At 41.3% G+C, this 14,715-nt stretch overlaps 1 protein-coding gene across 1 annotated transcript in view; it reads right to left on the bottom strand.

The window, feature by feature from the left end:
* fbn1 (fibrillin 1) overlaps nt 1-14,509 on the bottom strand; it is a 62,318-nt gene extending 47,809 nt beyond the window's left edge. The window contains exons 1-6 of the mRNA XM_055044843.1: nt 14,216-14,509; nt 13,773-14,075; nt 11,346-11,428; nt 8,356-8,454; nt 7,461-7,556; nt 5,622-5,717 (exon numbers count right to left, since the gene is read on the bottom strand). Coding sequence (XP_054900818.1) covers nt 5,622-5,717; nt 7,461-7,556; nt 8,356-8,454; nt 11,346-11,428; nt 13,773-13,963 — 565 coding nt within the window. The 5' untranslated portion in view covers nt 13,964-14,075; nt 14,216-14,509. The remainder of the gene's footprint in view (nt 1-5,621; nt 5,718-7,460; nt 7,557-8,355; nt 8,455-11,345; nt 11,429-13,772; nt 14,076-14,215) is intronic.
* Nucleotides 14,510-14,715: the final 206 nt, after the last annotated feature.

Here is a 14,715-nt window from a genome sequence, read left to right on the forward strand (position 1 = left end):
GCATTTCTTACAGTTTTTCATTCCTGAATACTCACACTGTAAACTACTTCCTAGATTTATACTTTTTCAACTTCAAATGAACAATAGCAACAAAGTACTGTGTGAACAGTCATAATAGATAAACCAGAAAGTTCTCATCTGGCACAAATTTATGTCGAACTCATCAGATGTAATATTTGTTTTACTGTCACACATCAATGTTTGACACTATTAAAGCTCTAATTAGTGCAAGAGATTAAAAAGGACATTAAGTTGGAATATTAGAGGGGGAATAAATATAATCACGGGACTTTAAGAGTCGGCTGAGGTAAACAGCTGTAGGGTGAAAATGGTGTCATTTCATTCGTCATCCTTCAGCGTCTTTGTCTGCTGCATGCAGCTGGGGGGACCCACCCAAGTCATGTAAGTACATCTGGGAGCAATCGCTCGTGTGCGCACACACAAATACACACAAGCGCATGCAGAACTGAAGCTCATTAGAGCCAGCAATAATCTCAAAACACACCACAAACTTATAGAAATGTTGGACAGTGGAAAGTTTGTGGTGACTCCATGCAGAAATGTTTCTGCCGGGGTAAATTTAGAAATTCCCGCTTCAAAGTGGGTCAAAACAGGGTCCTGGAAATCCAAAATATAATCTATTTATACTCACAAAAATCATATAATTTTCGGAGTTGTTCCACATTGTGCTTGCGCACTTTTACTTTGATGCCCCTGAGTAAAGATAATTTCTACCCTCGCAGCCGTGCATGCATGAGCTTTTGTAATTTGTGTGTGTTTCCATTATTGGGTTATATAGTTGGGTGGGGTTTACTTATTGGCAGGTCAACAGATTTCTCCATTTTCCCAGAACAAACTAGTTGAGCGTGAAGTCGATCACAGATGGGGAAGACACAAACACTTTAGTTATCTATCCACTGAGATTTGCATCAGAATTAAACAGCGGCTGACAGAAGAAAGTCGGTGAAGCATAGGAACCGAAAGCATCCCTCAGCTGACTGACCCACTTCCCTCCAGTGCTGTTTGGAGACTTTCCTCTCTCTCTCTCTCTTTTTTTTTGACTTAGTAGCTCACGTGTTTGCACATTTTTGGCCCGTCTTCCTCCGCCATCCCAAGTGAACTCACTGGCGTCATAGCTAATGCTTTCTTTTATGGCTCCGCAGTCGAATGACTGCAGCAGGAGGAAACAGCGACGGATGCAGCAGGAACCGGACTGTGGCCGCGTCTCCAGAAATTCCTCATTCCAACCTAAATCGCATTTGCAACCAACAAAGAAGCACACTGAAGCAGCAGTCAGCTGTTCCCAGTCAGCAGGTCATCAGTCACTCAGGCAGCATGCGTCTCTCTGCTGCAGTGATGTCTTCGTCCCATTTTCCAACATCCAACAAAACCTCAGGAGTCCGGGGTGCGACTGCTCCCCTGATCGGATCACATGTGTTTAGAAACCTCGTGATTTTGCTAATGTGATAAGATCAAGCCATAATGGAGCACAGTTCTGTAAATTGCATTAAAATCAAGTGGGTTCTGCAAACACATGTGCTTTATGCATGTGCTTATGTTTCTGTGAGAGCACAATGACTTTCCCTCAGGGAGGCGATGGATTCCGGCCAAAGAAATTCCAGAAAGAAAACTCAGCCTAAAATACCACCACATCCATACATCTACCTCCTTTAGGTCTTTTTGTTTAATCAAAATGCTAAATGAAGATGGACATGAGAGAATGTCCAGGAGGAATCCCTTCACAAGTATTTTGCTAAAAAATTTGTATATTTAAAACGTAGCTTTAATCTAAAAGACAGACACACCCAAATCACAACGCTTTAAAAGTTATTTCCTCCCTCAAACATTTGTTCTGTTTTTGCTTTTTGTTGCCCTTAACAGTTTTAAATAAGCTTTAAAAAAAAAGGCAAATGGCAGGGAAGTTTTCAAATGATTTCAGTTATTAAGGGAAAAAGTGATCTAAACCAAGTGGAGGGATGTGGAAAACTATTTTAAATCATAAATTAACTGAGATTAACCACATTTTACAGCGTGGCTTGCGAATTTGAACTGAAACCATTATCCACTAAAAGAGAAAATATGGAACAATCTCACTTATCCACTCATCCAAGGTCGTGATTAAACGCTGAAAATGAGAATGGGCAGAAATGGCCAGAGGTGTAAAACGCTAAAGGAACCTATAGCAACACAAACTCCCTCATCAGACATGTGCCAAAAACCTCAGAGTTTTTGGAAAATATTCAGTGGACTGACAAATAAAAGTGGAACATTTTGGGAGAACTGGGTCCCAACAACACGCCGACAGTCAGACACGGTGCTGTGATGGTCTGGGAGACGTTTTTTTGCTGCTTCGGGAGCTGGAAGATTTAGTTTAACTGATGAGAACGGTTGAATCTGATTTCTAGAAGAAACCGCCCGGTTAACCCTTAATCACAACTTTGCAGCATGATCGAAAGGACAACGACCACAGGATATTATGCAGAATATCAAGCCAACAGAAAGCAATCAGGAAGACATGCACAATGACGTAATCTCATGTCTGTTCACACCGAGACGTAAGTTCTCTAAACAGAGTCTCAGCAAATAAAACTGTTGTTTTTAATATTGGCTGAAAGCAGTTCATTACCTGAGCCTGAAGGGTTGTTGGTTTTTTAAATGAACAGATATTATGGGCTGAGCACAGATACCAGCCAAGGTCTCCAGATTTCTCCTCCAAACACCTGGAGGGATGAAGCTGGGTTAAATCAGACCAAGCCTCCTGCAGCTGGAACCTCGCATCACATGAATTCATCTTATTTATATTTAATGATGTGAAGCTTTTTTCTCTTTTTTTTTGCCTTAAAAGTGTGACATTTTGACGAAAACAGGAGAAGGTGCTATAAAACAAAGGGTCACACAAACTTGTAAAAGTATTTACAGCCCTTGAACTTTTTATTACATTTAACGACTTTGCAAACACTGCAGAAGCGATGTGTTTCACTGAGATTCCACGTAATGGCACGTCACGAGAGCACAAAACGATGACATAGATTTCTTTATATGCATATTTGTATTGTAAATTGGTGATGTAAAGTCAGCCCCATCCACTCCAGCTTTTAAATTGTTTTGAAAATAGCCTTAGTAAGTAGCCTGTGTGAGTGTTTTACTCTCAGCTTAAATCCAGCTCTTCTATTAGGACCTTGGAGGTTCGTTCAGAACATTAGTGAGCAAAGTGTATCAGGATGACCAAAGAGCACAGCAGGCAGCTCAGGGGGAACGTTATGGAAAATGTTTGAAGAAGATTTGTGTTATAAAATACAATCACAGTCTTTGACCTGCTCATTAGCGCGCTGCTTAAGTCATTACTCAACGAGGAAAGTGCACGGCACAACCGCAAAGCTACCGAGCCTTGGCGATCCACCTATAATGATAAACATTTATCGGAGAAGCATCCAAGATAAACATGGAAACTTCGGCGGTGATCCGCGGCTTTGGTGGAAGGATCACGCGAGACAATTATTGTTTGTGTACTCTGTAAGTCTGGCTGCTGTGGATGAGTGGCTCCCATCCTGCTTTGGCTTACAGAAAGTCATGTGAGGTCCTGTTTACAGATTGCCACAAACCATGTGGGAAAACAGAAAACACAGAAGAAGATGCTCTGGTTGGACAGGACCAAAACTTTCTGATCTGCATTCCCACTGATATGTGGGCAGAAAACTTAACGTCAGCTCATGGATCTTAAGTTCATCCTCCTGCAGGGCAGCGAGCTTCAACATAGAGCTACACTGAAATGTTTTCCATCAAAGCTTAAGCAGGTTTTGGTGCAAACTAATCTGAATTAGTTACAACTAACTTAGCCATTTATTAATCCCCCTTCAACAAAACTGGCATTTCAACCTTTACAGTTCATGTGACATAATTGTATCATTTTATTGGTTGTGTTTTTATATTTCTTTCTTTGTTTTTGCTTTTAGTAGATTATATGTACTTCCCAGTAGTTTAGTTTGGGGCTAATAGTATAGTGATTTTGTTGATTAAAGAGTTTTTTAAGGCTGAAGTATTTTTGTTAATAAACTCCTGTTTATTATCAAATGAACATATAGTATGTCATTCATCTGTTATTCCAAACACAAGGCCTCATCAGGCAGGAATTTATAGACAATAACTGAGGCTGAACAGCTTTGCTGTTATTTTCTTGATAATTAAGTGGTTGCCCAACTCGGCAAATTAATTGGCCTAAAAATTTTTTTATCGTTTCTAATAGTCAAACTAGACCCTGCAGTGGCACAAACATAATGGTCTGGTAAAGGTCTGACTTACATCTAATTGAAAACATTCTGCTCAAATCCGACTGAGAGCTACGAGTATTTAAAAAATGGGCAAAACATTTAAGTCTCTCGCTACGCTTGACTGATTGCGAAAGACCTCAATAACTTTGCAGCTGAAACTGCAGCAAAAGACAGATGTGAACTTTTCAAGTATTTATTTGTAGAAATAATGAAAATCGTGTATAATTTCGAATCCAATACATGTGTTGCTTTGTGTTTGTTTGTCACATTCCGTCCAGATAAAATAAATTGAAATCTGAGGTTGTAGTGTGAAACAAGATCTTGACCTTGTTTCACACTACAACCTCAGATTTCAATTTATTTTTTTTATTTAGTATGGTTGGGTTTGCAAGAACAGTGTTTATGAAATCACTGCAGAAAAATATGACGGGATTCCAGAGTCAAAGTTACATTTCGATGCAAGATATAAATACAGCTGAGAGCAAATGGTCTGTTTGCATTCTCCTCACTCTGCTTAGCAAATCTAAGTTTTAAAACCAGATGTGCTTTTCGACTCTGCTTTCGGGCCCGTAGCCACAAACATTTGTGCAGTAGACCTTACACACCCTCTAGCCAGACTTTCACATAAAAAAAAGGCACAAACCTGGAGCGCGCAGCAGGCCACTCAACAAGATAAGGCATGGCATCATGCCTTATCTTGTACTAGTGAGTACTACATTGTAGTCACTAGTTGGTTTAAAGAAAACAATGATGTAAACAACAGGACAGAGAGGTCCATGAAGCATCGCCTTGTTAAAAGGACCAACTAATTAAGAGCTGTACTGTCAGTCCAAATATTAGTGTTGCGAGGCCATCACACTGACCCCTACAGGTCACTGCTGCAACACGCACGAGAACAAGCTTGAGCACATGCACGTTCACCTCCAACGCAGGACTGGCTGTCCGTGCTTTGAGTGTGCTTGTATAGTCTTTGCTTACGTATGCCAAAGAGCAACCACAGGCGGACGGGAGGTCTTCAGTTACCAAACAGTGCACTATCACAGCGTCGTTATGCTCCCCAGAGTGTCGTTTCAGAGCAGATGTGGAAAATAATGGTCATTTCTGAGCCTGAGCCAGACATACAAACGTCCCTCGACAAACCGACTTCTTGTATTGTGCGGCGTGACCGACCGGTCACAGGAAACGACAAAACGATCAGCGTGGAGTCACGTTTTTACAAAAGCCGCACGTGCTGATCTGAAAACCTGTCCAGCAGCAGAAGCAGCAGCGAGTCTGGAATGTGGAGGAAATCGAAACTGGGATGGATGAAGGATGAAGGGGAGGAGAAGAGAAAAGCTGTGCGGGATTCATTACCTCTCTCACACTGGGCTCCGGTGAAGCCGTACGTACAAACACATCTGTTGGGAGCCACGCACCTTCCTCCGTTCAGACAGCCATTTTCACAAACCGCTGGGGGAGAAAAAAAGGCAAAAAATAACCATGAGACGACATGAAGACATTTCTTCTAAATTAACTAATTCAATGATTGTGAACATGTGTGTGAAACAGATAAAGTTAGTTTTTATTTTTATTGTTTTCATTTAATTGAGGGGCACGGTTTGATTCTGCTTCTCCCTGAAGGGAAGTAACTCTTCAAACCTAAACGCTCAATGACTTAATCAGCTGTTTGCTGAGCTAAAGTCTTTCCCAGGATCTCTGTGAGTTATGAGGGAACAAGACAGCTTAGTCCTTTTTATGGGAGAATAAGCCACATTTCCACTCTGGGTTTTAGGTTCTATGTATAAGACGACGCGTTTAGTCTAAATTCGGTCAGATTTAACATCCTGTTTGCATAGCTAAGGCTTCATTTCCATCAAAACTGTTTACAGTCTGCTTTTATGTTGCTACTATTTGAACTGGTGTTGACAGCATTCATTCTCTTTTTGCTTTTATCAGAGTTTTAATTCCCCGCTTTAATTTTTTTAAATTTCAGTCAATGAAATTTCAAGCATACTGCTCACATTTTAGTTCACCAGTCTTGTCTCCATAGCAATCCCTTTACTCTCTTGACAAAGCTTAAATCTTCACTCTGGTCCAATAATAAATATGTCCAGCTGTTTGTGACGTCAGAAAACGTTTAATCCATTGAAACAAGTCCATGGTGAAAACATTTTGTTCTATTTATAACATTTTTCTGTTCCTTTAAAATGTGGAAAAATGTGTGGTTGAGATTGTATGTTGCTAACAGCTGTTAGCATGATGGGTTAGAACAGGAACTGAGAAACAGGACTCTATTGGTGTCTCCTGTAATATCATATAAGACAACTGGACCTGCTTCGATTGGATAAGCTCAGATAAGCAGAACCAGATGTCTGTATGGACTATTACTCTTTGAAACCAAATATGAGCTTGTTCTCCTGATCTTCTGCAAGCTAGTTCAGATTGTAGTACAGTTACCAATGATAGAAAGTTAGAAAAGTAGTGTTTTACAAATCTCATAATGTGTTTAATGAGTAAGACCAAGACTTATGAAACTACTTATGACCTGCTTACTGAATTTTGCCACTTCGGCAGATAAATACTTCACTGGTCTCAATCAGGATTTTTAATATGTTGTGATTAATGAACACGGTTTCTCCCACAAAGACTCATAAACGGGCCGACATTATTTTGACTACTGCTCTGCAGATATCATGTAGCTGTTAACAGATTAATAAATGTGAGGTCCCTGCTGTCGCCCTTGTAAAGAAAGGTCTGCTTCATGCGCCCGGATTCCTGTGGTTGCCAAAATAAGCATTAGGTTGTGTAGAAGTCTGGAAAAATATGGCCTTAATTCTCTACTGATTTATTAACTCAGTAACCCAGATCAGTTTCAAATCAAATTACGGCACCACTCACAGTAGAGAAGCTGATAAGCTGTGCAATACGCAGCTAGGCTGATGACCAAGTCAATGCTTTACAGACATGAACTCTGTTCTTTAACGTCCTTTCCTCCATTTCCATGAATCAGCAACAACAACAGCCAAAACACCAAAACCACAGCTTTAACACAACCACAACCCCCCAAGCGCTTACGCCCATATTTTGAATGGAGCTGATGGTGTAGGTCAATCAGCAAAATAAATGTGCTAAATACTCAGCAGGAGTTCATTGGAGGGTTAGAGAGCACGTCTTTGTCTGGAGGAGATGGGAAGCAGAGATGGACGTTCTTACGTTGACCACAGTGGTTTCCAACGTAGCCCTTCTGACACTGACAGTTGTCCTCCGCACACGTTCCTCCGTTCATACAGCGAATGTTGCAGTTCTGGACTGTGGGTCGAACAAAGTGAAAACATACAGTCAGACCAGCATTGGAGCTGTTTACAGATTACCCAAACAAGTTATACTTTGGAAGATGTTTAAAGAACTAATGAGATTGACAAAGCGTGTTTCTCAGCAGTTGAGCTGAGATATAATATCCAAGAGATGTTTTTGGGTTTGTTTGTTTTTTTGCTGTTTAAACATATGATGTGCTGAAGTGCTGGGAGAGAGAAAGACGTAGGAGATGTTGACTGTGGACATCTTCCAAAACACACACAACCGCAGATAGCCCGCTCACACACACACACCACACACACCACACACACACACACACACACACACACGCACGCACGCACGCACGCACGCACGCACACACACACACACTCCAACACAACAGCCCACGAGATTGGCTGCTCTTCCAAAAAACGTGATTGCAACACGTATCAATTGCTCCAATCTGGAGGCGGCGTCCTGAATGTTTTCAGACGATTCTTTGACCTAGTATTATTTTTGTCACATTAGTCAGTGCTCAGGAAATTTGATATTTACTAGAGCTAAAACTCCGCCTGGCAGTCCTGCATACTTTCAGGAGCTACACATTCTTACTGATTGTGAGATGATTAAATGATATTTTAAAACTATTTCATCCAAATGAAAATGTAAAGATAAGGGTGGGATTTGGACTGAACTCTCTAAAATCCATTCCATTCTTATCTATTGGTGTAGAGCCAGTTAAACTCTGACCGATGCACTAAATATAAAATTTTAAAAAAAAACCATATCAAGAAGAGAGGAATTGCTGAATGACCTGACTTCGATCCACAGGTTGAGGCAATCTGTCCGTTGGGGCAGGTGCACATGTTGGGTCTGGAGCAGAAGCCATCTCCGCACGTACTCCGGCAGATTGCTGAAAACGGGAACAAAACACTTGGTCACACAACACGCCGTGGAAATGTCCTCCGTAATTCAAAAGGCAAAGTATTGTGCAACTCTTGAGCTGTGGCGCCAGCGTTTGTTCTCATTATTCATGTGAGAAAATGTATGTTTTGCGTCTGCCGCTTGTCAACCTGTCAACTGCAGGTTTTACATTTCTGCTACGAGTTTCCTTTGGTGCGGCTCAGACAGTGATCTCAGCCTCAGACTGAACTTTCCTTCGCAAAATCTCAAGAAGGATCGCAAAAACATTATTCAAATTTGACAAAGCACACCTGGCACCCGAGCTATTTTCTGCTTAGAGTTTGGTTGCCAGAGAGTGTTTCCAGTTGTCACAGTCTGTTCGTTTGCTCCCCTTTTTCTTGTGTTTTTCCACCGTTTCTGGCAAGGTCCACTGCTCCGAGCTGCTGTCAGGTGAAGTCCTGCCACTGACCCCTTCTCTAAGAATCCCACTGCGAAACCATGTCATTAGAGCCGGGACCGGCATCCTGCCAGCTGCACAGCCTGAGCTTAGTCACACAGCTCTGAAAACTCCTCAAACTTTTCTGTCTCTGGATTGAAACACCGGGAGATGAAGAGGGCGTGGGGGGTAAAATAGGTAAACAATACCATCTGAGAAAAAAATAACATCAGAACCAACTTCAACATTGCTCAAACTCTCTGCAGCTGTTTTACTTCCAGCTCTGTGGAGCGCATGAACAAACATCAGGAAAAATAAATAAATACAACTCCAAGATGAAGGTAAATGTTTCTTCCTAAAGTCCCTGGGTTAATAAAATCGAATCTCTGTTCGTAAGAAATTATTAGTTTTTTTTATGTTCTGCTGCTGGAGCATGAAACAAGATCACTGTTCTTGCATCTGCTCAGTATCTGTGAAACTATAGAAATCCTCTCTCAAAAATGTGCCAAATGTTTTTTTTTTCCAGCTGGGCTGATGTCTTGATTTTCTCTTTCAAGCACATTTGTGTAAAAACGTACAGATTATAAAAACATTTTTTTCCTTCCAGAGGATCCATCTCTGTCATGTTTTAAAGATATTATAGTTACATTTTCCCAGGAGATGTGTGTATTCAGTTATTGCTCATTAGCTACATTTTTATTTTTGCGTTTTTCGTCGCTTCTTGTTCCTGTCACCATCCAGTTGAAACAAACTTCCTCATCTATCGAGGGTATTTTCCTGTTTGTTTTACTTTTATCTCCACACTCAGGACAGCACATTGTCTTTTGGCTTCCTTAGACTCACTTTGATTTGAACAAATAGCAGCTTAATTATCGCTAAGCACTGAAATGCTCTGAAAGACTCAAACTACAACCAGACCATATTTAACATTTACCTGTACCTGCCTGCATCAAGTTTGCTATGAAATAGCAACAGAAAACCAGAACTGATTTGTTACCAGATTCTTCTTGGCTTGGCTTGACTGATCCCTCAACACCAAGCGCAGCACGCACCATAAGTTCATCATCAACACTGTGAAGGACGGCTGTGGCAGCATCATGAATCTTGGGCTCCGTGACAAAAAATTATGAGCAGCTGCTGTTTCTGCTTTTTGAGTCTTTTTTGACTCTATTTGACCCATAAAGAGCATCACAATTTTGAAGGCTTGCAACCGCTTTGCTTTCTTTGGTCCAGTACTGATAACTAGCACAGTATTTACCGCTCATGAATTTTACATTCAACAGTTTGTATACAGTATGCAAGTAGGTTGCTTCAATTTTTCTATTAGTTTTAGTTTACTGAAATGTCCCTCACCACGAACAACAGTCAAAAGCAACTTGCAAAATACACATAAAGCAATCCAGACTTTTCAAAAAATGTTATGTAGAGCTGCTGCTGACTGACTCACCTGTTGTTAAGTGGTAAAAGGTACAGGCACAAGTTCAATATATAAATATGTTGGGATTTTTTTTTTCCTTTATTCATTAAATGCTAGTGAAAGGGAGGTAGACAGTAATCTGTAGCTCAGCTAACAATGCTAAATGGTTGATAATCTCACAGACTACCCACCTCTTGGAGAAAACCTGACTTTATCATTTTCTCTTAACCGCCTCAGTCGTTCTTGCCTTCCACTGACTGCTGCTGGACAGCATCAAGCTCCAAGCAGGAAGGAACCATTTCATGCAGATCCAGGGAATTCAGGGCAAATATGGATGTGTGTTTTTGGTCTGGGAGTGGGAACATTTGATTTTTACTGCTACAATCTTCGATAACACAATATGATTAATTTTGTGATTGAAAGGGCCCCAATTTTTTTATTTTTTTTTTCATTTCTGTGAACAAAAAATAAATAAATAAATTGTGGAGGGCCCCCTATTGGTCAGGGGCCCTTAGAATTGTCCTAACTTTTCCTTGCTATGCGGCGCCTCTGCCTTCAAGAACATGTTCCACAGGTCAATAAGGGATTTCTTTTGAACGTTCAAAGTTGGAAAATAAAGTCTTCTTCACTCATGTTTTCTCCAATTAAAAAATTACTATGCAATTTAGAATAAGAAGGTCATCCATCACTATTTCAAATTGTTTGGCATTTAATTTATTGTCTCCATTTCATAAACAAAGATGTTTTCTACACTTTGTCGGTGAAAGTGTGGCGATAAAAGTGGGATCAACTATCACAATTTACTCTGAACTGCAGTGAACCTGTGGTGCTGCTGCTTTATGTTTTTATTTCACTCGACTTCAGCCCTTTTTTCATAAACTCTGCTGACTGCTGCAGCAAGTCAGAGAATGTTGAGCTTACTTTTCCACTGCTGCTGATTATTAACTGAAATACATGCGATTCAGATGAAGCAACTGCGAGGCGGGACCTAAGTCCTGTCTTGACATTTCGAATCAAAGACCAGTGAATGGTGGGAGGCGGTACTTACGAACAATGCATTGGTTTCCTCCTGTAAGAGTCTTCCAGCCTGGGCAGCAGTAGGCACTGTTTCTGGAGCCGCACACATTCGGTCTGTGGAAAACAAGGTCATTTTAGGTTTCTGTTGTCCACACATTTGTCCACAGTGACTCCGTAGTGCCTATCGCTGACAGCTTCCTTGAGCTCCGGATTCGCAGCTCCGGATTCAAGTTTCTTAACATATTACACAAAGCCAATAACACGAGGATTTCAATTCTAATCCCAGTGATTTAGTTCACATTCATCTCTGTCACAGTTCTGTGGGGATTTCTTTTTCTTTATAGAAATGAGCTAGAAAATCAAACACTGTTCTTCCTGCCCACACACAGCTAGAAAACAATATCTTTTGTAGTATCCCGCGCAAATGCACAACAATACGACCTTTGAGTTTCTTTGAATGTTTGTGATTTAATGACAAGAAGCAGAAATGCATAGTTACTTTTGAGTACTAAATAAGTAATTAAAACCCAAATTCCTTCCAAAGTTTATTTGATTAATCATGACGCAGCTTTCCATAATGTTTCACTAAATCGGACAGACAGTCACATTAAATAAAAACGCAGCCCAAGAGAGCCAGTAATCAGGATTTTCCAAATAAATATACATATTTGGTTTTCTTTCAAGCCTGCATGGCTAATTTCAGATTATGTTATTCTCCTGACTGTTGAAAAAAAATGAAAAAATGTCAATGAAAAAAAAATGGTGCAGGTTTCTTGACAGCAGTAGTAGTTTTTAATCCAGCTGAAAATGAAACAATTTCCCCATCTATTCATTAAACAACACATCCCTAATCCTGGTGTAATGTTCATTATGCTCAGAAAAAGTGCATCAAAATACATTAAATGGATCAAATCATTTTGGCACAAAATCTGGGTATCGGTTTGCCCAATGAATAGGACAACTAAACCAAATGAGCTAAGATTGAGCATCTTTGGACACTTGACCCGAATGTTGTCCCATTCCAATCTCTGCCCAGTTGATTGGAGCATCTTTACAAGTTATTGTGCTTTGCATATAATACATTTGTATATTGAGCTTATTCTATTTTTCTTTTTCAAATTTTCTTTTGTGGCTTGTTCTGCTCTTAATACAAGCTACAAATGGTAAAAACAATTTTGGGTGGTTTTGTTAGCACTCAGAGGCAGATCATTTATGTCTTGAAACAGAGGTCAACTGTTTGGTCTACGCATATTTGCGGACAATCTTGTAGTTGGATTCAAAACTGCCTTCGCTGAGCATTGCAGCGCATTCCTCTCTTTCGTGGGGCTCTGTCCGTAAGACAAATGGGATCTGGTCATAAGTGGAAACAGCAATTATTACACATGTCGGCAGGAAGAAGGTGGAATGGTGTGAACTTTGAGTTGAAAAAAAAAAGAAGAAAAGAAAAAGAAAGAAAACTTCCTGTTTACCACATCTCATAAGGAAAACATCCTCCTAGAAAACACAGCGACCATCCTGCCACCTACAGGCCTGGGACATGTCAACATGTGTGAACTTGTGATCACCCGCTGAGCCCACACTGGTCCCGGAGGGAAGATGTGCATCGTAACTCGGAGCAGATCCGTGAGGTGAATAATGAACTGGCTCGGGTGTGTGAAGCAGTGGTAAGTCAGCGTGACACAGTGTGCAGGCTGAACGCACTTCCTGCCTTTGAACCCAGATGTTGCGACACGTTGAAGTTAGCCATGTCAAATAGAAACGCCTGCAGAGAGAGCTCATTGAGCTGTCTGCTATCTGACCTCCATCAGCTGTTTGCTGTCATCACTGGACGCATGCATTTGCTCCTTTCTTTATTGCTTTCCTTCTGTCTCTCTCCCTCTCTCTCTGACACACACACACACAAAATCACATTACACACAACCTCTCCAGCAGTGACCCACTGTGAACAGCTGCAGATGTGATTTATCCACAACTGGGGTGTGGTGTATTTGACTAAAAGGAGGATTAGGCTGTTAGTCCCCCCCACCCCCAGCCCTCATCTCCGCTCCCTCACCCCCCCTACCTACCCCTCCTCTTTCTGCCACAGCCACACAAGACCAATGGCCTTCTTTGTTTGGAAGTAATTTATTATTGCAGTCAGCAGGAATGCGGTATTCCTGCCAGTATTTAATTACTAAACGTTGCTCCAAACTTCCCATCACACACACACACACACACACACACACACACAATGTCACCCATAGGTCTGAGCATGCCTTATTAAAAAGACACACACACACACACGCGCACGCGCGCAAGCAAAAATGAGCTTTGACCTACAGTGTTCCTTAAAAAAAAAAAGTAGGACGGGAGGTAATGACACCTGCTCCGAGGTTCAAATAAAACATCTTAAAATGATGTCCATCTAAATAAATAAAAAAAAAAAAGAAAGAAAAGAAAGAAACGACGGACGCGTTACCCTCTGAGGACATCCGTCCCCCCTCTCCTCTTGGCCCTGTTGGCTCTGGTGTCCGTGTGCCTGGTCACCGCCTCGCTGTCCTCGGTGTCCACCTCCTCTGCAGCGCCTCCGAGTCCGCCAAGGAGCGACAGCGAGGCCAGCAGAGCCACGGCCAACTGCAGCAGCCGTCCTGCACGCTTTCTGCCCGGCATGTCCTCTCCAAAGAGCGCAACTCCGGTGCTCGGTGATATGATAATAACTTAACGGGGCTCCACTAGTTTCCCCCCGCAGCGCCGTGGGACCTTCTGCAGTCTGGAGGCAAAGCTGGAAAAACAATATTATAAAAAATAATAATAAAAATAAAACAAACAAACAAACAAATGCATTAATAAAACACAGTTACATCATCAAATAAGAGGTTTTTTTTTTAAAGAAAGAAAATCAAAGTTAACAGGGTGCTTTACCTTCTCTCCAGAGAAGGAGATTCGCCTTGGACCCGACTCAGGACGGCTTCACTCTTACTTCCAGGTAACAGCTGAATAAACGCTCTGAGTAGAAAAAAAAACTGCGCAGAGGAGGAAAAGTCACTTAAAGCTTTCGCCTGCGGCTGCTATAAGTGGATGCGCATTGTAACTTTTGGGAGATGACTCATGCGCGCGTAGAGCTTTGTGCACTGGTAAGTCAGAGCAGAGGATGCATTCCAGAGGATGGGAATGGTGAAACTCTCTGCGTCTCTCCCCCTTCTCTCCGCAGATCTTTCCCCATCCCTGCTCTGCTCAACTTTCCCCAAAAGCTTCTTTTTTTTTTTTTTTTTTTTTTTTTTTTTTTTTGTGCTCTCGCGATACAAAAGCAAGCGTGAGTTCATTTGAAACGGTCTCTTACCTAAACTCTCACAGTGAAGCTATGGAAGCCTGTTCCCACCCCAGACTCATCACAGTCAGTCATATTCTGTGAATTAGGATAT

This window comes from Poeciliopsis prolifica, unplaced genomic scaffold (genome assembly GCF_027474105.1).
Source record: "Poeciliopsis prolifica strain line A6 unplaced genomic scaffold, Auburn_PproV2 SCAFFOLD021, whole genome shotgun sequence".
Classification (NCBI taxonomy): Eukaryota; Metazoa; Chordata; class Actinopteri; order Cyprinodontiformes; family Poeciliidae; genus Poeciliopsis; species Poeciliopsis prolifica.